General features: G+C 53.3%; 2 protein-coding genes across 11 annotated transcripts in view; both read left to right on the forward strand.

The window, feature by feature from the left end:
- The first annotated feature begins 355 nt into the window (after positions 1 to 355).
- On the forward strand, positions 356 to 13,192 carry LPAR5 (lysophosphatidic acid receptor 5). Of its 3 annotated transcripts, none has more exons than XM_035028382.1 (2): positions 356 to 716; positions 9,653 to 13,192. In XM_035028382.1, the coding sequence occupies exon 2, from the start codon at positions 9,849 to 9,851 to the stop codon at positions 10,953 to 10,955; it is 1,107 nt and encodes a 368-aa protein (XP_034884273.1). In that variant the 5' UTR covers positions 356 to 716; positions 9,653 to 9,848; the 3' UTR covers positions 10,956 to 13,192. The 3 variants fall into 3 exon arrangements, with proteins under 3 accessions (XP_034884273.1, XP_034884271.1, XP_034884272.1); XM_035028380.1 differs by lacking the exon at positions 356 to 716 and adding an exon at positions 3,224 to 3,445; XM_035028381.1 differs by lacking the exon at positions 356 to 716 and adding an exon at positions 4,435 to 4,870.
- An 8,079-nt stretch (positions 13,193 to 21,271) lies between these two features.
- Positions 21,272 to 21,930, forward strand: part of CHD4 (chromodomain helicase DNA binding protein 4) — a 30,273-nt gene continuing 29,614 nt past the window's right edge. For 7 of the 8 annotated variants that reach the window (XR_004683384.1, XM_035028386.1, XM_035028387.1 and 4 more), the window contains exon 1: positions 21,277 to 21,384. The gene's annotated coding sequence lies outside the window, so the exon portion shown is untranslated. Of the gene's footprint in view, positions 21,385 to 21,930 lie in introns of all 8 variants that reach the window. The other variant, XM_035028383.1, reaches the window with a different exon arrangement.

Consider the following 21,930-nt stretch of genomic DNA (forward strand, 5'->3'; position numbering starts at 1 on the left):
GTCAATCTTCTAATGGCATGGTAAAGACCATGAGAAGTCCTGTCATAGAGAAACCTGTTCAGCGTAGTGTTTCTCAGACTTATTTGACCGCAATATCCTTTTTCACCTACACTCAAAAAATTTTAAGTTGTTTTTGTGTATTGGGCATGGACAACATGCCCAGCCTTGTTGATGCAGAAAGTAAGGGGCCCAGCCAGAGGGCGCAGAACGAGGGGCTACCATCTGAGTCCCCCCCGTCCCCCAGAGCTCACAGCCTGCAGGAGCCAGAGAGAAGCAAGGAGGAATGGCCCCGGGCAGGGACAGGCATGGCCATGAATGGCAAGAATGAAACTACCTGCTGGAACGCAAAAGAGAAAGAGACGCCCAGGGGAACTGGTGTAAGTACAGCTCGGGGTGGGTGGTTAGTCATCTAGCATCAGTGGGTGGGTGCGCCAGTTGAGCTTCCCGGAAGCTAGGGAGTGTGTGAGCAATGGGTCGGGGGAGGTATTAGTAGGCAAGAGCTGGGGCTTGACTGAGGGCCATTCTCACTGACCAGCTGCAAAGGCCACTGAGGGCACTGCTTCCTCTCTCTCCCTGCCCCGTGTGGGGTTGGGTGAGTGCAGGGAGCTGGGACATGCTGAGATCTGCCAGGAGAGCGTGTCCCCACCCACCTCAGGAGCAGGTCCTACCAGCCCAGCCAAGCCCAGAGCAGGCAGCGGAAGCCACAGGGAGCACAGGTATGGGGCTGGTACCGCGGGGTTGAACTTTGCAGGGGGCACAAGTCCCTCCTTTAGAACGGGGTTCATGGGTGGGGATGGAGATGAGAGTGCGCCATGGGACCTTGGAGAACCTTACTGAATAGAGTAAAAAGCTAAAAGGGGAGCAAGCCAGGGGAGGCAGCCACCACACTTGGCACATCCAGGAGTGCCCCTCTGAAGCCCGAGGCCCTCACACTGGAGCATCTTGGGGAGATGTGTCTTCTCCTTCCCCCGCCCCCGAAGCCACCACGGTTATGCTGAACCCTGGGCTTCCCACAGCCACTGAGGAGGGCTCTCTGGGGGTGGTGTCTAGCCCTTTCCCACTCTCAGATAAAACTTAACTCCGGGACCCCCTCCCCCTCCCCCTTCCCCCCAGGCCAAACCCTCTGCTAGATGACAATGAACTAATTGATTAAACTCCACTAATGGGTTTACTGGCACAGATGTGTTCTTGCAGTTATCCTTCCCAGCTAACCAAGTTGTATCTTAATGGGGTCTTTGAGAAACACCGCTTAAACCCAGTGTGTCCATCTTCTATATGAGAGGATTAGACGAGACGGTCTCTAATGTCCCTATAACTCTGATAGGATGTGGCTCATGAGTGGCATGAAGGGGATGGAATTTCAGATATTGAGGACAGGTGGGGGAACTATCTGGGGGTCGGCAAGGCCTTAGGATAACTTTGGATCACACTACTAAGGGCAGCTGCCTACCTCTTACCTATATTTAGGGGAGCCCACATGACAAGAAGGGGAACTGCCACCAGGTTGTATCTCCGGCTCCTTTTAGGGTGAGGAAGTTGTAGCCCCAGGGGGAGATGGAGGCAAGGATTGAGGGGAAAATAGGAACTTGCCCATACCCGTAAGCCTCACCTCCTGGCCTCTCAAGAGACACTAGAGCCCCGCTCCATCTGTCTCTGCCTGATGTTGTTGGCCCTCCCCCAGCCTGCTGCCCCGGAGTATACCCCAGCAGCAGACACCTTGTGTGCAGGGGTGGGGGGACACCGGAAGGAAGCAGCAGAAAGGGGGAGGGCGAAGCCAGAGGCGTGCAAGAAGTGCAGCACAAGTTCAGAGCAAGGTCAAAGATCAGAAGGCTCCGGCTTTCTCTGCGGGGGCAAGACCCATCCAGGCCCCAAAGCAAGGGCAAGATGTGCACGGACGACTCAGGGCACAGGGCTGTGGCAGCGGGCTGATCCGGTCCGAGCGACTTCTCTGGATGGTGACTTTATTTCCTGTTTTTCCAGCTCCTGAAAGGGTGGAGGGAGATGTGCAGGTGGTGAGGTGACATCCACACACAGGGGAAACCAATTCCTGAGCTGTAGGCCACCTTTGCTTTCTGCTTTTGCCCAGAAAAAAACGGGAGAGATGAGGTCAGAATACCCAGGGGGAGAAGACATGGCAAAGGATGATACTGGATGATGCAGGAAGAGACAGGCTGAGGTGGGGCCCAGTGGGGAGAGGCTGGAGCAGGAATTTTGGCTGGAGAAGCAGAGCAGGCCTGGAACAGGAAGAGGGACCGTGGAGATAGGGCACAACAGCCGCGGGGGGGGGGCCTGTGTGTCCCCCCACTCCCCCGGGGAAGGAAGAGGCCGTCCACTCACGGTGGTGACATTGTACTATCTCTGCGCTATAGACCCCTCAGGCGAGCGGGGTTCATCTGTGTCCTCAGAGCGGCTCTAGGACAGAGCTGTTCACAAAGCCTTCACACTTCGGTAAGCTTCTGCTGGAGGCTCCTGCCTAGTTTGGATCTGTCTGGGGTCTGAACATACGTGTATTAAGACGTATAATTTAGGGGCGCCTGGGTGGCTCATTCGGTTAAGCGTCTGCCTTCGGCTCAGGTCATGATCCTGGGGTTCTGGGATCGAGCCCCAAGTGGGGCTCCCTGCTCAGCGGGAAGCCTGCTTCTCCCTCCCCCTCGCCCCGCCCCGCCCGGCTCGTGCATGCGCATGCTCTCTCTCTCTCAAATAAATAAAATCTTTTTAAAAAGGGGTATAATTTAGAATTAAGCCTGTCTGTGGGCAAAAGGGCCATCCTCCCAATGCTGCCCGCACACAGCAGCTGAAGTGAACTTAGCTAACAGGGCGGTTAGAACGCACAGGGGTGGGACGTACTGGCTGGCTGTGATTTCCAGCTGTGGCCTCCGGAATCTAAAATGAGGTTTGGGGCTGTTCTAGAACAGATCTTCTGGGGCAAGGGGAATGAGATCTGAGAGTCCTTCTTTTCAAACTTCTAGAGGATGTGAATGACTAAAGAGAGGAGACAGAGCAAGGCATTTGGCGGGTGTGCAGGAGGGTGGGGGGGTGCACATGGAGAGTGTGGTAGACAGGAGGAAGCTGGACAGAGTTATTTCTCTCCCCTCCCTGCCCCCATCATTGTCCCAAATCACCTATTCCTTTCTCTTCAACCCTCTCTGCAAGGCTGGTCAGCCTCCAGAAGTGTGGATGGGCACAGGCAGGTTGTGTGGAGGAGCGAGAGGGATGACCGTGACCTAGCCTCCTGCCCATTTTTACTCAATTCTCACTTCCTGCCTGGCAGAAAATAGCTCTGCCCTTCTGGCTTATCTCAGCAGAGAGCAGTGCCCAGCCCAGCTCAGAGGGCAATGGGACAGGCCGGAGAGGCCCTGAGGCCGTCAGGAATCTAGGCCTCGGACTTGCCGGTAGGAAGCTGAAAGAGCCCCGGGGGAGGAGAAAGGCAGCTGTCCAGACTCCGGTGCGTGAGTGGTGTGGAGGGCGGGTGGTGTGCACTGGGCCGTCCCCAGGGTGCTTCCCTGGCCCCTCAGTGTCTTGGCGCTGGGATCTGTTCGTGCACCTCTGCGTGGGGATGTGCTCCTGAGGCTGCCTGATGCTCTGTCCGGGTAAGAAGATTGTCCCTAAGGCCAGGGCTGTGTCTGCTCTTCCTTCTGTGGCCTGGTTGTCCACGCCTCGGTGCATGCTCCCACTTGTGTGTTATCGGGTGTGTGTATATAGTGATTGTGTGCTAGCAGGGATCTTGCGCGCACGTCTCTTAGCGTACCTACACCTTTGTGTGTCTTTGCACATGCCTATGCGTGTAGTGCTATGCTCATTACCACATCTGTGCGCGTGGAGCTTATTAAGATGATGTGGGCCTCCCGGTCCCTCCTCCTCTCTGGTGACACGAAACCTCGGTGTTCGTTCTTTTCTGGGACAGCTGCTGTGTCTTCGCTTCCTCCACCTCCTCTACAACCTGACCTCTTTCTCAAGGCAGGATTGGGGTGAGATCCCGGGCTGCCCCTCCCCCCCCCCAGCTAGAGCCCTCCTTCCATTTCCTGTTTACCTCCTTTTTGGCAGTTTTCCCCATCTTTGCCATCTGGCCTGGCACTGTGCCCACGCAGCTCCATGACAGGAGCCCCAGGGAAGCAGGCAGATGGGGTGGGGACCAGGGCAGGGGCCTGGCAGCCCTCAACGCCCAGCTTGGGCCATTGTGTGTGTATCTGTCAGAAAGGGATGACTTTTTGACAGAAAGGACTTCTCCACTGTGGAATCCAGTAACAAAAGCATCACCATCTGCTTTACCAAAGGCTTCCTCACTTTACCTTTAAGTAGCAGCTCACCTAATACGTTTCGGTGTCTTTAACATTGTAACTTGGTTGACAGAAATACTTGGGATTCTTGGAAAATAATTATTCATTCACTCATTCATTGCCTCCCATGTGCCTCCTAGTTGTAAGAAGCTATTGATTCTCCAGGTAATGGTTGAGAATGACAAAGTGTGACTGTAATTATAGTGTAAACTGTTTCTGAGATTGTAATGCAAGCTGTTTCCAAACAGGCCTTTTAGGGGGCATGGTCTTCTACTAAGTGAGTTATACATGTGGACAAGATAGAGCAAGATAAGAAGCAGTTGGGGGACCGATACAAGAGATACTATAGCGAGATTACAGGATGTGTGAACATGGGGTGGGGGGGGACAGATTTCCTTCCAGGCAGTCAGTGAATGTCACATGGGCCTGCTAAGAACGGAGACTGAAGTGTGAGTGAGCTTAGGAATAAAGCAATGGACGACGGGGCCCCACCCCATGACCTTACCATCCAGCCGGGGCTGATGGAAGCAAATAAACACACGTAAAACAACCTGAGAAGTTCAAAGCAGCAAACTACTTAAGTGCTTAAGTAGGTAAGAGGACATCGTAAGGAGGGGCATTCCTGTGTGTGTGTGTGTGAAAGCGAGATGAGTCTGTGTTACCAGTGTTGGAAGTTCGAGAAAGGGTGGGCTATTAAAAAGTGTATATTTTAACTGGGCAAATAAGGAAGTAACAGTTTATCTGTGGGCCCAGATTTCTTATGGGCAGCTGTAAGGGACCAGGTGCTCTGGGCAGCGTGCATCCTCATATCCCACCGTCCACTCTTGCTGCAAGCAGCCCTGGGGCAGCTAGGAGCTGGGTTTGAATCCTGAATTTGAATGCTGACAGAGTTCTAGAGCTTTCTGTTTCCTTTCCTGTAAAAATGAGGATAAACCCCTACCTCAAAGGGCTGTTGGAAGGATTAAAGACCACGTGTATAAAATACCCTGGGATGTAGGGGCGCCTGGGTGGCTCAGTCGTCAAGCGTCTGCCTTCGGCTCAGGTTATGATCCCGGGGTCCTGTCATGATCCTGCGGTCCTGCGATCGAGCCCCGCATCAAGCCCCACATCAGGCTCCCTGCTCAGCAGGAAGCCTGCTTCTCCCTCTCCCACTCCCTCTGCTTGTGTTCCTTCTCTCGCTTTGTCTCTCTCTGTCAAATAAATAAATAAAATCTTAAAAAAAAAAAAACAACCCTGGGACGTGGTGAATGGTCAGTAAATAATCGCTAGTACTTTTCACTCAACGTTTATGGAGGTAGTGGCTGGGAAGACAAATATGACTCAGTCACAGTCCACAGCCCCTCCCCTCTAGGAGCTCACAGTCTAACGGGAGGGGCAGACTAAGCACAGCTAATTACAATACAGGTGGGACACCTATGGTGAACCATGCACAAAGTGGAAAGACATCTGCCTTGTGGGGAGGGAGGAAGGCAGGCGAGGCTTCACAGAGTCCTAAGAAATGATTGACTTGGCCAGTTGGAGAATGGGAGGCAGGGCATTTCAAGCAGAAGAGCCTGCACCACACGTGCAAGAGCAGAGTCCTGAACACATTAAGGTCTGTGCAGAATTATTATTAGTGTGGTGTGATTGGAGCAAAGAAGCATGGGAGGTGGGGCATGTGTCAGGGAAAGAGTCTGGTCTTACTTGCTTTTCAGCGTGTTTTAGCCCCATTTGGTACGATTTTCGTTGTTGAAATTGGTATTTTTTTTAAAGAATTTATTTATTTATTTGAGAGGGAGAGAGAGAGAGAGCAGAACAAGGGGGAGCGACAGAGGGAGAAGCAGGCACTCCGCTGAGCAGGGAGCCCGGTGCGGGGCTTGATCCCGAAACTCCGGGATCATGACCTGAGCCGAAGGCAGACACCCAATGACTGAGCCACCCAGGTGCCCCGAAATTGGTATTTTTTTTTTAAAGATTTTATTTATTTATTTTGACAGAGAGAGAGACAGTGAGAGAGGGAACACAAGTTGGGGGGCGGTGGGAAAGGGAGAAGCAGGCTTCCCGCGGAGCAGGGAGCCCGATGCAGGGCTCGATCCCAAGACTCCGGGATCATGACCTGAGCTGAAGGCAGATGCTTAACCAACTGAGCCACCCAGGCGCCCCTGAAATTGGTATTTTGCAGAGGAAATGTTTATTTCCTTTAACTCTTCTACTGAACCTCTTACAAGTCTTAAACTGCCGGTAGTCATGGTTGAAGGGAGAACAAATGAACAAAGAAACCCACAAGAAACCTTTACTTAGAGTCAGGTTTACAGCTTGGTTCCATGTAAGAATTTAAGCAGTTCTGGGGCACCTGGTGGGCTGTCGGTGAAGTGTGCAACTCTTGATCTCGGGGTTATGAGTTCAAGCTCCACGTTGGGTGTAGCGATTACTTAAAAATAAAATTGTAAGGGGCACCTGGGTGGCTCATTTGGTTAAGCGCCTGGCTCGTGATTTTGGCTCAGGTCATGATATGGTGGGCCCTGGGATTGAGCCCTGCGGTGAGTCCCACTTCAGGCTCTGCACTCAGTGGGAGTCTGCTGGGGATTCTCTCCCTCTGCCCCACTTCCCCCTCGTGCTGGCACATACATGCTCTCTCTCTCACATAAATAAATCTTTAAAAAAAAAATTTTTTTTTAAAGATTTTATTTATTTATTTGACAGAGAGAGAGACAGCGAGAGAGGGAACACAAGCAGGGGGGAGAGGGAGAAGCAGGTTTCCCGCTGAGCAGGGAGCCCGATGCGGGGCTCGATCCCAGGACCCTGAGATCATGACCTGAGCCGAAGGCAGACGCTTAACTGACTGAGCCACCCAGGCGCCCTTTAAAAAAAAATTCCTTTCAAGAGGAATAAAATCCAGGATCTTGGGATAATTGCTCAGGGTCTCTGGACAACTTTACTCCCTCAGATGGCATGTGGACCCCATGTTCATAGCGTTGTTCACAATAGCCAAAAGGTGGAAAAACCCAAGTAACCATGGACAGATGAATAGATAAACAAAACATGTATATAAATACATCATTCAGCTATAAAAAAGATTGCAATTCTGATACATACTAGAACATGGATGGACCTTGACAACTTTATGTTAAGTGAAAGAAGCCAAACACAAAAGGACAGGTATTATTATATGATTCCACTCAATGAGGGATAGGCAAATTCAACTCGCACAACTCAACACCAAAAAAATACCAATAATCTAATTTTAAAAATGGGCGGAGGACCTGAAGAGACATTTCTCCAAAGAAGACATACAGATAGCCAGCAGACAAAGATGCTCAACATCACTCATCATCAGGGAAATGCAAATCAAAACCAGGATGAGAGGGGCGCCCGGTGGCTCAGTGGACTAAGCATCCGACTCTTGATTTCGGCTCAGGTTATGATCTCATATATCATATCTCATATAATCTCAGGTTTGTGGGATAGAGCCTGTGTTGGGACCCACCCTGGGCATGGAGCCTGCTTAAGATTCTCTCTCTCCCTCTCCCTTTGCCCCCTCCCCCCTCTAAAAAAAAAAAAAGACAAGAAATAACAAGTACTGGTGAGAATATGGAGAAAAGGGAACCCTTGTGGACCATTGGTGGGAATGCAAACTGGTGCAGCCACTGTGGAAAATAGTCTGGAGGTTCCTCAAGTAATTAAAAATAGAATTACCCTATGATCCGGTAATTGCACTACTGGGTGTTTACCCAATGAAAATGAAAACACTAATTCAAATAGAATAGGCAAATTTCTGGAGACAGAAAGTAGAATAGAGGTTACCAGGAGCTGGAGGGAATGTGGGGAGAGAATGGGCAGTTAGTGTTTAACGGGTATAGAGTTGTTTGGGAGGATGAAAAAGTTCTGGAAGTAGCAGTGATGGTCACACAACATCGTGAGTGTACTTAATGTCACTGAATTGTATACTTAAAGATGGTTAGGGTGTCTGGGTAGCTTAGTCGTTAGGCGTCTGCCTTCTGCTCAGGTCATGATCCCAGGGTCCTGTGATAGAGCCCCGCATCCGGCTCTTTGCTCAGCGGGAAGCCTGCTTCTCCCTCTCCTACTCCCTCCTGCTTGTGTTCCCTCTCTCGCTGTGTCTCTGTCAAATAAATAAATAAAAACTTAAAAAAAAAAAAAGGTTAAAATGGTAAATTTTATGTTGTGTATATTTTACCCACCCCCCAAAGATGGAATTTGGGGGTTAAGATGGAAGAGTAGCTTCTGTGGCATTAAGGCGTTAAGGAGGGTGGGATTCTGAGACCATGTCCTGTCCTCTGGCTCCCCTATCTCCTGGCCATATCCTTTGTCCACGAGCTTTTGCCTGAGCACTGTGGCTGCCGGGGGCTGCTCTCTCCAGTGGCCTTGGCAGTGCCCTTGGTACGTCCTTGCCTCACTGCCACACTCTCTGGACTTAGGGTCCCCTCTGAGCCCTCACTAAAAAACCACCATCTCCCTCCATCGCAGAACCCCAGCTGGGAAGCTCCCTAGGTAGATCCTCCCGGGGAGCACCTGGAAAAGTTCAACCGACAGCACCTTCCCCTGCCTGGCAGGACTATGCTGGTGTGTGATCAGCCCATGAGAGCCCATTATGTTAGTATCCCCATTTTACAGATGAAGAAACTGAGAGAGTGGTCAAACAATCAAGCTGAACCTGGGTTGTTCTGACCACAAACACAGCCCACACAGGAGCGACCACGGATGTGATAAGTGAGGCTCAGATATTGTACTGTACTGGGGAATTTGAACTTTATTCTTTAGATAATGGGGAGCCAGCAGAACTGGGGAGTTCCAGGGGAGGCGCTCCATCAGATTTCTCACCATCTGACATAATACCTATTTATTTGCACTTTATTATCTGTCTCCCTTCAGTGGAATGTAAAGCAGATGGGGGCAAGTCCTTCGTTTTGTTCAGGGCTGTGAACATTCCTGGAACCTTCTAAAGCTCAGTAAACATCTGTAGAAGAAAGGAAGAGATATTATTAGCAGAACCTGTGCACTTGACACATATCTCATTTAATCCAACAACCTCGTGAAATAGGAGACCCCCCCCCCCAAACCACCACCACCAACCACCACCTTTTTCCCCAGGTAAGGAAGATGAGGTTCAGAGAGATTAAGTCACCTTTCTGAGGACAAAGCTAGGCAAGCTGGCAGAACGAGGATTTGAACCCAGGTAGTCTGACTCCAGAGCCTGGGCCTCTAACACGGGGCGATGTAGCCTTACTGCAGAAAGCCTCTCTGGCCGGATGGAAAGTGGGGAAAAGATCTGAGGCTGAGAAAAGACTCAAGAGGCCAGCCAGGTTAGCTAGATAAGCCTTTGTGACTTCTACCCCGTCCTCGCATAATCTTGACTTCGGCTTGCCTTCCTATTCCAGGTCTCCACCGCTGATGAAGCGGTGCCCCAAAGCATCCAACCCCTGACAGCCATAGCCCACATTCCCATGCCCTGCCGGCGCGGCGACGACGGTCTCTGCGCAGCCTCCGGGCTCCACCGCGGAGAAGAACACGATGCCCGCACCCTAGCGTGCCCGACGATGCCCCCCGCCTAGCTCCTCCTCACACGGTGGTACGATGCTGAGCGACTCTGCCAACGACTCCAGCTTGGCTCCCCCGTGCCCTGACTACCGGAGCACCCACCGCCTGCACATGGTGGCCTACAGCCTGGTGCTGGCCGCCGGGCTCCCCCTCAACGCGCTGGCCCTCTGGGTGTTCCTGCGCGCGCTGCGCGTGCACTCCGTGGTGAGCGTGTACATGTGCAACCTGGCGGCCAGCGACCTGCTCTTCACCCTCTCGCTGCCCGTGCGCATCTCCTACTACGCCCGGCACTACTGGTCCTTCCCCGACCTCCTGTGCCAGACGGCGGGCGCCATCTTCCAGACGAACATGTACGGCAGCTGCATCTTCCTGACCCTGATCAACGTGGACCGCTACGCGGCCATCGTGCACCCGCTGCGGCTGCGCCACCTGCGGCGGCCCCGCGTGGCGCGGCTGCTGTGCCTGGGCGTGTGGGCGCTCATCGTGGTGTTCGCCGTGCCCACCGTCCTGGTGCACCGGCCCTCGTCCTGCAGCTACAACGGCAGCCAGGTGCACCTGTGCTTCGAGAGCTTCGGCGACAACCTGTGGAAGGGCAAGCTGCTGCCGCTCGTGCTGCTGGCCGAGGCGCTGGGCTTCCTGCTGCCCCTGGCGGCCATGCTCTACTCGTCGGGTCGCGTCTTCTGGACCCTGGCGCGGCCCGACGCCACGCGGAGCCAGCGGCGGCGGAAGACCGTGCGCCTCCTGCTGGCCAACCTCGTCATCTTCCTGCTGTGCTTCGTGCCCTACAACGCCACGCTGGCGGCCTACGGGCTGCTGCGGGGCAACCTGGTGGCGGCCAGCGGCCAGGCCTGCGGCCGGGTGCGCCAGGTGCTCATGGTGATGGTGCTGTTGGCCGGCGCCAACTGCGTGCTGGACCCGCTGGTGTACTACTTCAGCGCCGAGGGTTTCCGCAACACCCTGCGCGGCCTGGGCACTCCGCTCCGCGCCAGGACCTTGGCCACCAACGGGGCTCAGGGGGCGCTTGCCGATCGGCCCATCGAGAGCACCCTCGTCACCAGTCCGGCTACCGCCAGTCAGGAGCTGCTTGGGCCTTCCAACTTCGGGACGCCCTTGACCCAGCGCCCCGAGGACTCGGCCCTCTGAACGCACATCGTGCGGTCGCGTGCCTGTGTGTTCACCCCCACCTCCCCGCCCCGCCCCGCGCCGCTCACACGCGCGCTCACAGGGTGTGTACGTGAGGGAAGTGAATTGGGCACTTGGACTTCTGGGTGGCAACTGCTGCCCATAAATGCATGAGAGAACAAAGTGCGGGGAGCCAGAGGCACAGGGAAGGAAGAGTGCTGGTGGAAATGCCTTCTTTGCTTTGGTGGTGATGGGGAGCATGGGGCAGATCCCTTCCCCAGTCCGGAGGGAGTGATGCAGTAAGCTTCCCCAGTGCAGAGGCAGACAACTGGATGACGTGCCCTTGGTGTGGGCATGAAACACTATGGAGAGCTGGTAGATGGAGCAGAAAATGAGTGTCCTGGATTTAGACCAACCACGGCAGTCTTAGTGCCTCCGGTGCCACCCACTCTCATTTCCACCTGGCCTTGCCCTGCCCAGCATGGAGGCAGGCTACGAGAGTTTACTGGATACAGACAGAATCGGTTTCATTCTTGGTTAGTGACTTGTAACAATTTAGACCTGACACGCAGCATGGGGTGGTTGGGGGCAGGATAGAACTGTGAGTTAGAGGGCTGTTTTCTCCCCAGAGTCTGGTCCCTGTAGCCCTTTCTAGGTGTCCTTTCTCCTTCCACCCCACCCCACTTCCGAGACCTCCTCCATTCTAGGTCCTGAATTCTCTCTGCCTCTGGCGCTTCATCTAGAATTAAGGAGAACATTCTTTGTACTAAAGTAGCAGCTCTCAAACTTTGTTCTCAGACCCTTTTACAAACTCTTAAAAATCGAGGATTCCAAAGAGTTTTTGCTTATACTTTATTCTTTTGATACTTAACCATATTAGAAATAAAAACTCGTAAGTCGTAACAAGAGAAACACACAAGCACACCTTCCATTAGCTGTGAGAGCAATAATGTCATCACACTTCAGGAAGCCTCTGGAAAACTCCACCGTATACCTGTGAGTAAGGAGATTGCAAAGGACAAACAACATAGTGGGAGTAGTAGTATTCCGAAAATAACTTTGACCTTGTGGACATCCTCCAAGAGTCAGTATTAGAGTTCCCGTGTAACTTCTTCCCAGGGCATATGTATACATTGTTTTTTATTACTGCGGGGGACAGGGCAACGCTCCACAAATCAATTGCTAATTGTAGTCCCAAAGGCTTGAGGGTGTGCAGGGGCAGGTAGGAGCTGCACACCCAATGCAACATTACTTTGGGCTTCCTGGTGCGGGGGCGGCGGCTCTGAGGTGGGGGTGAACTAGGCACAGTTCACCAAACACGCAGAGGAGGGGTGGGGCTTCTCCTTCCCAGGAAAGGGAGAAGGGGACTGTTGCCACAGCCAGGAAAGAAGTTTCCAGGGAAATAAGAGTGCAATGGAAAGACAGGAACGGGCTGTCTGTTCGTAGCAAGCTGGAGGCAAGGAAATGGAAGACTGGTTAATGGGCCACCTACTGTTTCCTTCTTCCCTCTTTACCGGAGTAGGGCTGGGAGGGGTTGCAGAGTTGGCATCTCGAGACTCTGCGTAAGTGAGGAAGTTGCTGCCATGCGTGTGTCCTGTATGCATTTCTCTCGCTAGGTCTCTCAATGATGTGCGTGCGTGTGTGTGTGTGTGTGTGTGAGAGAGAGAGAGAGAGAGAGAGACTGTCAGGGTTTCCCCGTGTGTGTCTCTACGTGTTTTAGTTTGGACTAAGCCTTTTGTGTGTCTTCAAGGAACTGCTCCAGATGGTGATTTACAGGGGTAAAATGACCCCTGGTGGCCAAAGCGGAGAACTGACCCAGATTCCTCAGTGATAGCTTTCAAGTAGAGCCTTCCACCATCTGGTGGGAGGATAGAGCCCCAGGCCAGGCCCTCCTGTAGCTCTAGAGGAGGCCTGGTGGTTAGCACCTGCTCCATCTTGCTTCATCCTTGGGTTCAAGACCCATGCCCCGGGAGCATAAAACGTGGTGGTAGTCCAAAGTCTCAGAACTTTGCCCTATCCAAACTGAATTGAACACAGTTTTTAAAAATTACTTGAGTATTTTTATATTCTGATATGTGAATGAATTCCAAAGCGATGAAAGCTCACAGAGCAAGTATCTTCTAACATACTATATAATTATTTATTTTTATAATTTTTATAGTTTCCTGTCTGTTTCTCCACCCCTTCCCCCCCAGGTAGAATGTAAGGTCCCTGGGGGCAGGGATTTTTGTTTGCTTGGTTCTCTGATGTATCTCCAGCATCTAGAACAGCTCCTGGCACAAAAGAAGTGCTTAATAAATATTTGTTGAATGATGAATTGTTGAATTTTGGTGTGGAGTAGTTTACTATCTCGTGGGGGACCACAGAACAAGGCAACAATTACCATTCAAGACAGAGGATGCAAGAATGCAGAGTAAGGTGTTGGCAGTTAATTTCGTGGGCAGTGGGAAGCCCCTAAAGGTTCTTGAGTGAGGTTCTGCTCACTCTGACACACAGTGTGGGGTAGGGAAGTGAGGCGGGGCGTCTAAGGGGTAAGGAAGACTGGTCAGGCTGCTGTTAAAATTGTCAAGGAGAGGTGTGACCATGGCCTGTGGAGGTGGATGGAAATGGGCCACCTCCAGTGTGAAATCTCTGGGGTTTAAGCTCTGGGGGCGCATTCAGTACATCCAAAGAGTTTCTATCACGAGATAGAGGCAGGAATAGATTCAGGAGATATGGCAGGCAGAGGGGGAATGAACAGAAGAAGCTGACAAGTAACAGGCTGGGGAAGTTTAAGAACACCTGTAGCCAACCACTGCCATTTTTACAGGATTCTCCAATTACTGAGGGACAGTAGGACAGACCCGAGCTGTGAGGGGATCCAGAGCCTTCACCCCGCGTCCTAGAGTGACCCCATTTGTGGTTTAGGAAAATCCAAATGAGGAAAATGAGAACATCCTAGATGGAGGGAGAAGAGCATTAACAAGTTTTGGAAATACTCCCTATGCCGGGATCTCCACTATTGATTATATTATTTAGTGATTGATTATTATAATAAACCTCTGAGTTAGGGACGATTATTATCCTCATTTTACAGATGAAGCACCCTAGAGAAGCTGCGGTCGAAGGTCACACAACCAGGAAGAGGTTTCTATTTGGCTCCCGAACTCCTATTCTTTGCAGTACATTCCACCGTATCTCCCCTTCCTGAGGCTTCCCCACCTTCTCCCCCTGGCTCTGTCCCATCCACCCTCCCTGGTTTCCTTTCTCCTCCTCACCCAGGCCACCTCTCCCAGCTACTTCTCTCACCCTGAATCTGCTGTACCATCTCTGCTCCACTACTTCCTCCATACTCCTAACCCACTTACCCCCCCACCTGCCCCTTCCCCCTCCACCGGCCCCAGGTTCCTGCGCAGAGCACCATGCAGCTGTCAGCACAAGAGAACTGGGCTCACTCGCGGTTCCAGTTGTGTCAAGCCCCGAAACACACCCCATCGAGGCCTTAGAAGGGAGTAGGTAGCTGGTGGCATACCCAGGCCGGGTGGCTCAGCCTGGGTGCTGTTGGCCATGACTTTCCTCCCTTAGCCGGGAGGTTCCCAGCATCTCTGAGGCCGCCCTCCTGCTTGTCCACCAACTAAGCTGAAGAGGAGACCTCCCCCGGGTTCTCCTCAAAGTCTGCCTCCTCTGTAGGATGGGCCCTCCCCATGGTGAGAATAGCCTGGAGAAGAGTAACAATCATTGGTCTTGAAATAGAACAAATTCAGGAGAACCAGGGCCAAGGTAAGGGGTCACAAAGGGGCAGGGATGCTTCTCTCTTAGCCCTGAACCGTCTTGAGGGAAATCCCCACTGGGTTGCCTCCTGGGGTCCCATGGAGGAAATGGGGAGGGGGGTTAAATCTCACACCACAGGCCTCCCTTCTTCATTCTTTCAGGAGACCCTGGAGACAGAGGGAGGCTGGGTAGCTCTCACCATGCTATATCCTTTCCAGAGAAGATAACACTGAAAAGTGAAGTTTCTCACACGGGCCTTGGGGAATCCCAAAGGCTCTCAGAACCAACCTGGGCGGGTACTAATTTCAGCTCTGTCACTTCTTGACAATGTGACTTTAGCAAGTTACTTCAACTCTCTGAACCTCTGTTTTCTCCTCTGTGAAATGGGGATCATAGTATCTACTTGTTGGGTTGCTGTGAGGTCAATGATATCACCTTGGAAAGGCACCTGAGAGAAATCCCAAAAGGGGGAGCTCTCTTTTCAACAAGAGTGTGGGGAGGAGATGCTACCGGTAAAGTCTGTTTGTGATGCCCAAGGGGAGTGTTTCTGGAAGACAGCAAGGGCTTCAAGGTGAATCCTCACCCAGACAGAGCTCTGCCAGCGATTAAAACCAGGGCCAAGGGATGGGTGAGCAAGGCAGGCTGGGCAAGTTTCCATGGTGCTAGGTCAAGTAGACAGTTTTCAGGGGCAGTGACTGGCCTGTTGCCCTCTGGGGGCACTCTCTCCCCACTAGGCCTGATGTCCATCCCACAGACAGAGGAGTGGGTAGAAAAGTGCCTGAAAGGGAGAGGAGAGGGGGCATGGGATGAAGAACCAAGCAAAGGAGAAAGGGCAAGAGAGGAGGCTGGAGGGGAAGTAAGGGCCCAGACAGGGTGGGGCCGGGAGGGGCGCCTAGGGCAGGAGGGCGGGAGAGAGCCTGGGAGGGAAAGCTCCGAGGAGGGAGGAGGGAGGGACAGGGAGGGAGACCAGCGGCGCTGACACAGCCTCGATGTGTGGAACGGGCTGGGGTTTGGCCCACAGGTCAGGCGTCTGGCAGTATTATGGGATGGAGAGGCCTTAGGAGACAGGGAGAGTATTATGGGCTAGAACAGCCTTAGGAGACTGGGGAATATTATGGGCTGGTGAGGCCCGGATCCAACTGGAGGCGGGAGGAAGGGGTGCGGGGCGGGAAGGGGGGGGTGGTGGTGGAAGGGAATATTATGGGCTGGAGGCCTCCTGCGACCAGAGGCAAGAGTATTATGGGCTGGCAAGGCCTTCGGTGGCCAGAGGGGGGAGCAGCGGGGGATGGCACCGGCTGCATGTGACTGAGGGGGGGGGGCAAGTTGGGGGGGTGGCGAGTGGGGGTGGGGAGCATATTATGGGATAGCTCTTTGTACCTACTGCGGGGACTGCTTCTCCAGAAGATATTATGGGATGTCGTGTGTGGGAGGGGGAGTGGGGCTGGGGGGATTATTATGGGATGGTGGTGCAGAATGGGGAGGGCCTGAGGAGCTCTTCTCCAACCCCCCCACTCCTTACTCTCTTGCCATCCTCTCTAAGGTCTGCCTTCTCTCTCAAACGGCCCAAGGGGAACACCTGAAATCCACCCCCCACACGCACACACTTTGAGCACCTCAACCCATCCTAGGCATCTCCCCTAACTAGCAGACACCTCCAGGGTGCTCAGGGGGAAAGGCAGCCCCTGGGGAATGGGGAGAAAGCCCTAAAGCAGGGTTGTATTGGCCAGTGGACCACACCTCCCACCTGCACAGTGTCCCCTTGGCTCCCAATCCCCTTGGGCCACTCTCCTCCCCCTGCTCCCTCCACAAAGTGGGGGCCCCCTGATCCTCTTCCCCTCCCCCTCCCCTCCATTTCCTCTCCAGCTCCCTCCACAGCCGTAACCAGTAAAACAGGCGGCCAGCTATTATGGGATGGCTGCTCCCGGCAGCTCTGCAGGGAGGGGGCGGTCACCGCGGAATGTCTCTTGTGGGTGGCTATTATGGGATGGCCGCCTCTCTTTTTTGGGGGGGGTGGGGGCTAGCAAGGAGAAGGATTATTATGGGATGTGCCCTGCACAGCTGGGTGGGGCTGTCCTGGGTAGGTGAAGCTCTGGGGAGGTTGTGGGGGGGGGGGTGAGGAAGGAAAGGAAGGAAGAGGGAGGGAAAGGAGCTGGGGAGGGTGGGGTGAGCCCTGGAGCCAGACCTGAGGCCTGGCAAGAGTAACTGGCTGGAGAGGTTCTTCTGGGACAGCTGTTCGAAGGGGCCCCTGGGGCAGGCTAGAGCTGGTCAAATCTGAACCTGGGACACCTGGGTCCTTTTGCAGCTTGTCAGCTGCAGGGTTGCTGAGTCCAGGGCCTGCAGAGCTGGGCTGGCAGTGAGAGCGTCTGGGTTCTGGCTGTGTGGCACACCAAAGGGAATAGTGCTCCTGGGTGACCACAGAACCCAAGTACTCTCCTCCCCGCTTTGCCTTCCTGGATTTGAGCCTTGGGACCACAGCTCAGGTAGGTGGGTTGGGCCAGGGGGGCTTTGCACCCTTGCAGTCACACCCCGGGAACAGAGGCTCTGTTGGCTCCTGAAGGACAAATGCCTGGCCTGTCACCACCCCCCACACACACACACGCCCTGCACCACCTGCATCCTGTCTAGCCATCACAATGCACTGTCGGTGTGGCTTTTCTTCCCTAGGTTGTCCTTCCAAAGCCCTTTTTCTGACAAAGCAAGAGAACACCGGTCCCTTAGACCTCTTATGTGCAGACTTTCTGGGGCTCACAGAGAAAAGAGATGTAGAGAGAGCATGTGCTGAAAACTCTATGGACAACCCACTCTGAGGGTTATTCTAGGTTCTTCTCTACCATGAGATGGAAACAGAACTCTAAGGGAACCGGCTAGAGAGGCTGTCCCCCTGGGTGCATTAATCAGGAGATTATCCCACCCTTAGTCTCTGTGGGCCAATCACTGCTAGTGGCTTATTTGTAATTTATCTGGAAGGGTAGCATGGAGCCAGGGTAGGGAGTGGGGGAGCAAAGAAGCATAAAGACCACAAAAGCAATACATAAACACACACATCCTAGCCCTCTCTGGAACTCAAGAAGAGAGGAAGGGATTCTAACATTCTCCTTGTTTTGGGAGCAGGGAGAGGTGGAGAGTAAGATGAGGCAGGGGATAAGTGGGTAGAACTTGCAGGGCTAGGGGCAGAGGACTGTGGGGGACAAAAGTGATCCATGTTTACAATCACGGGCACAGAGCCATGACTACCGTTAGAAAACTCTCTTCTTGGTTTATATTATGAATCACCGTAGTAATGGGGTATTTATATGAGAAGAAAGGGCTGTGGGGCAGATGGAGATATTACAGAAGGGAATTTGAGGCCCATAGGCAGGCTGGATTCCCTGGAGAAAAGGGGAGAGAGGAGGGCATAAGAGGTATCTAGCAGCTTTACATGCCAAGGAGAATCTTGTTGAAAGAAGGTATACCCACATTATGGTATCTTAAAAGAGCTGCCTTTCTCCCCTAAGTGAGGAGTACAAGGTTCATCCTTAGTACTCAGAACAGTTATGGGGGAGGGTTTGCACAAATGAATGGGGCCCAATCTTGATAACATGAGATGTGAACGAGGAAGACTATGGCAGCCTTGCAGAACAGGGGGAAACGGCCTGCACACCACAGGGATGTGGCAAAAGGGGGAGTTCAATGAGGTAGGAGTTGGTGAAAAGATGTATCAGCATCGCTGGTGCTCTGCTTGGAAGCAAAGGGATGCTAACTTCTTGAAGCAAGCTCTTACCTCTCCTGAATTTATTTCTCCTCGCCACATCTCCAGCCCTGGGTTCCTAGGGGAGGGCAGAGTCCTCTGGCCAGGCCCTTTCTCTAGGAAAGGGGGATAAAAAAGAGCAATGCAGAGACCATGTGAGGTTCATCCTACTCACTTCTGATCAGGAAGGCTCCTCGTAGGACTTTTCGGTTTCTCTCCAACCTGTTCCACCACGGTAGATCTTGTATTTGTATGAAAAAGGCACATGAGAGCAAAGAAAGACATTATCTCTGCCTTGGGGGTTGGGGGCAGCAAGGCAGTGGTGCTGGGACATTGGTTTTCACTTGGGTCCTGGTTCCCTGGGGATCAGGAAGAGGGAAAAGTGACAGGTTTATGGGATCAGGCTCTCTGAGGGCTAACAGGTGTTAAGACTGGGCTCTTGGACTTCCCAGAACTGGGTCCCCAAGGTACCTGCAAGATAGGCCCAGTCTGGGAAAGAGAGGGTATACATTGAAAGGCTACCTTGTAGCATAATTGAATGAAGGAGGCATCCTGGAGTGTTGGCTTGTACATGGGAGGAGGGAAGATGGTGAGTATTGTATACATCAAAGAGTTTTTTTGGATGGAGAATGGGGCCCCAACAAGATGAGAATGGGGGCAGTTGGAAGTATGAGACTTCAGGATATAAACAAGAAAGTGGCTAAAAAATACAGGACATTGAGGGTGAGCAGAATTTGGTGTTCAAGAATGAGGGTAACAATTCTGGCATGTTAAGTGTCTCTCAAGAAGGAGGCACATGATGATATTATGGGATTTCAGTATTAGAAACACTGGATAGATGGACATTGCTTTCTAATCAAAATCCCTTAGTGCAGTAGGGAACGGATAGGAGATATCTTGACCACCCATCTATATCATAAATCCTTTTGGAATACCTTCTAGCCTCTAGAAGGACCATCAAGAACCTCTCCTGGGATCTGATCTCTCCTGAGACCAGTTGGGATTTGTTTTATTCTCTGTAATAGGAAATTGGGAAATAGCACTCTGCAGTGTTCCCTTGACATCAGACATTCTATCTTGTCTCATAGTTTTATGGGTTGTTTATGCTTCTTGAAGGGAGGCACCTGTGGTCCTTGCATTCCCTGTGGTGCCCAGCTTGGTGCCTTCCTAGGTGCTCTGGCAGCATCTGTTGAATGAACATGAGTAGCCGTGAGGAGAGGGACAGCGGGTCTTGGTTCTTGGCATATACATAGCAGGATCCTCACTTCACATCATGGTGGGTTGTCCATCCATGGGAGTGGCCCAGGCGTGTTGGACCACCTGACCTGGGGAGGCGGGGTGACGTGGGAGAAGGGCTGCTGAAATGTTAAGAAATAGTCTAAAGACTCCTTTCTAAAGATAAGAGTTTGTAATTATTATGGGATGCTGTGGCTGAATTAAACTTCATGTAAATGGCTCATCTGGTCAGCATGGTATTTGGTTGGCCTTACTCAAAACTTAAGAGCTGAAGGTAAGCATCTGGAGAATAACTGGATTTTGGTGGGATTGGGTGGGGCCCTAGATTGACTCTCAGTTCCTAAGTGTCTGGAAATGATGGGATGAGGGAAGGTAGGGTTTGTTCTAGACATCAAGAGGCTTTATGCCAGGATACTGCTTTGGCCCAGAAAGGGATAAAGGTGTGTACAAGTTGAGGCCGGCACAGGGCAGTGTGGGTAGCCTGCTTCACCCTTGTGGCTCTGGGTGTTAGAATAGACTGACAGCCTGTGGAGGTGGGGGAGGTTTGAATATGAATATTATGGGATGCCTGGCTGGAAAGGTATAGGGGTGGTGGCTGGAGATGAAGCATTATGGGATGTGACACTGGGCTGCGCTGGGAGTGTTAGAGTATGTCTGGTGCACCACGGGCTCCTTGACATTATTATGGGATATCAGGGTGTGGATGGGGGAGTAGAATTATGGGATATCTTTGGAGCGTTTAGAGAAAGGGAGATTAGATGTCCATCTGTAGGGTGACAGTAAGGCTGCGGATCATTATGGGATATCTCTTTGACAGAGAAGAAGTGGTTATTATGGGCTGTGGAGTTTGAATGAATGTATGAAGGCTGAGGGTGGTGGTGTGAGGATCTAGACCCTAGCCTGCAGGGGCTGAGGGCAGCTCAGGCTAGGGGGTTGGTTATTATGGGATGTCAGTATAGAAAGTGGGAAACTGATTATTACGGGATGTGTGTGGGAGGAGGCCGAAGTGTCCGTTGTTGTAATGTGGTGGTGGTGGGGGGAGTTTCTGACTATTATGGGATATCAAATTGGGGGTGGATGAAGAGTGGTTATTATGGGATGTCTGTGGGGGATGGGGATGAGTATTATGGGCTGTGAGGCTGAAGTGCTGGGAGGGGTGCTTATTATGGGATGGCCATGGGGAAGGAGAGGTGACGAATTATTATGGGATGTTAGCATTAGGGGCCAAGAGTGAAGAAGTTGGCAAAGGATGGCTATTATGGGATGTCTGAGGTGGGGAAAGGGTTAGTTGCAAAAGGTCTGCAATATTATGAGATGTCAACAGCTTTGGCATATAGGTGTATGGAGTGTGTGTGTGTGGGGGGGTGGTGGTGGGGGGTGTCCGTGTGTATTATGGGATGGCCAGGAGGTGGGTGGTTGCCCGGGTGACACGCGCGCGCGCGCTCGAAGGGGGCGTGGCCAACGGTTGCCTGAGCGACGAGGGGGCGGGGGTTGCCCGGGAGACCTAGGGAGGAGGGTGGCGGTAGTGGAGGGGGGGGGTTGGAGTTGGTTGAGGTTATTATGGGCTGTCCGTGGGGGGGCGGGGCCTGTGCGGTGGGATTTCCCGGCCGGTGTTTCGGGCCCTTTAAGAGGCGACGCCGGAGCCGGAGCCATTTTCCCCCCTTCGGCCGCGGCGAGGAGGAGCCGGAGCGGGAGTGACACCGGGCCGGACCCAGCGCGACCTGCGGCGGCTCCGGGGTGAGGAGAGCACGGGGTTCCCAAAGAGACGCCTCTCTCAGCCCGACCAGCCCCCAAGCTCATCCCTCCACCCACCTCTTCCTCAGACGTCCCGGACTCGCGGACCGCCCCCTGCCCAGAGGAGCCGACCCTTCCTTTCCCTTGCCTGCAGGGCGCCCTGCCCCCCCACCCCCGCCCTAAGCCGGCCCGAGTCTTGCTCCCCGCGACTCCCACCTCGGGCTTGGTCTCCCACAATGCCCGGCGCCCGCCCCCTCGCCCTTTGCTCACTTGCCCCCCGGGACACGTGGCCCGGCCCCCTGCCCGGTGGGCGCTCCCTCACCCCCCGCGTCCCAGCTTCCAGCCCCCTGGAGCGCCCGAGCCTCCACGCCCCCTCGGCCCCGCAGCTCCTCCGGAGAACCTGAGTTGTCCCAGAGGACAGCCTTTGGAGAGCTGCCCTGTCTGGGGACTGGCCCCTCCCCAGGCGCAGGGAGGTGCCCCCCCACCCCCAAGTGACCTTGTGTCCCCGAGCGCCTCGCCGCCTGCCGCCTCCCCCGGGCCCCCCCGCGC

Source organism: Mirounga leonina, unplaced genomic scaffold, assembly GCF_011800145.1.
Source record: "Mirounga leonina isolate KUSES-001 unplaced genomic scaffold, KU_Mleo_1.0 Mir_201, whole genome shotgun sequence".
Taxonomy (NCBI): domain Eukaryota; kingdom Metazoa; phylum Chordata; class Mammalia; order Carnivora; family Phocidae; genus Mirounga; species Mirounga leonina.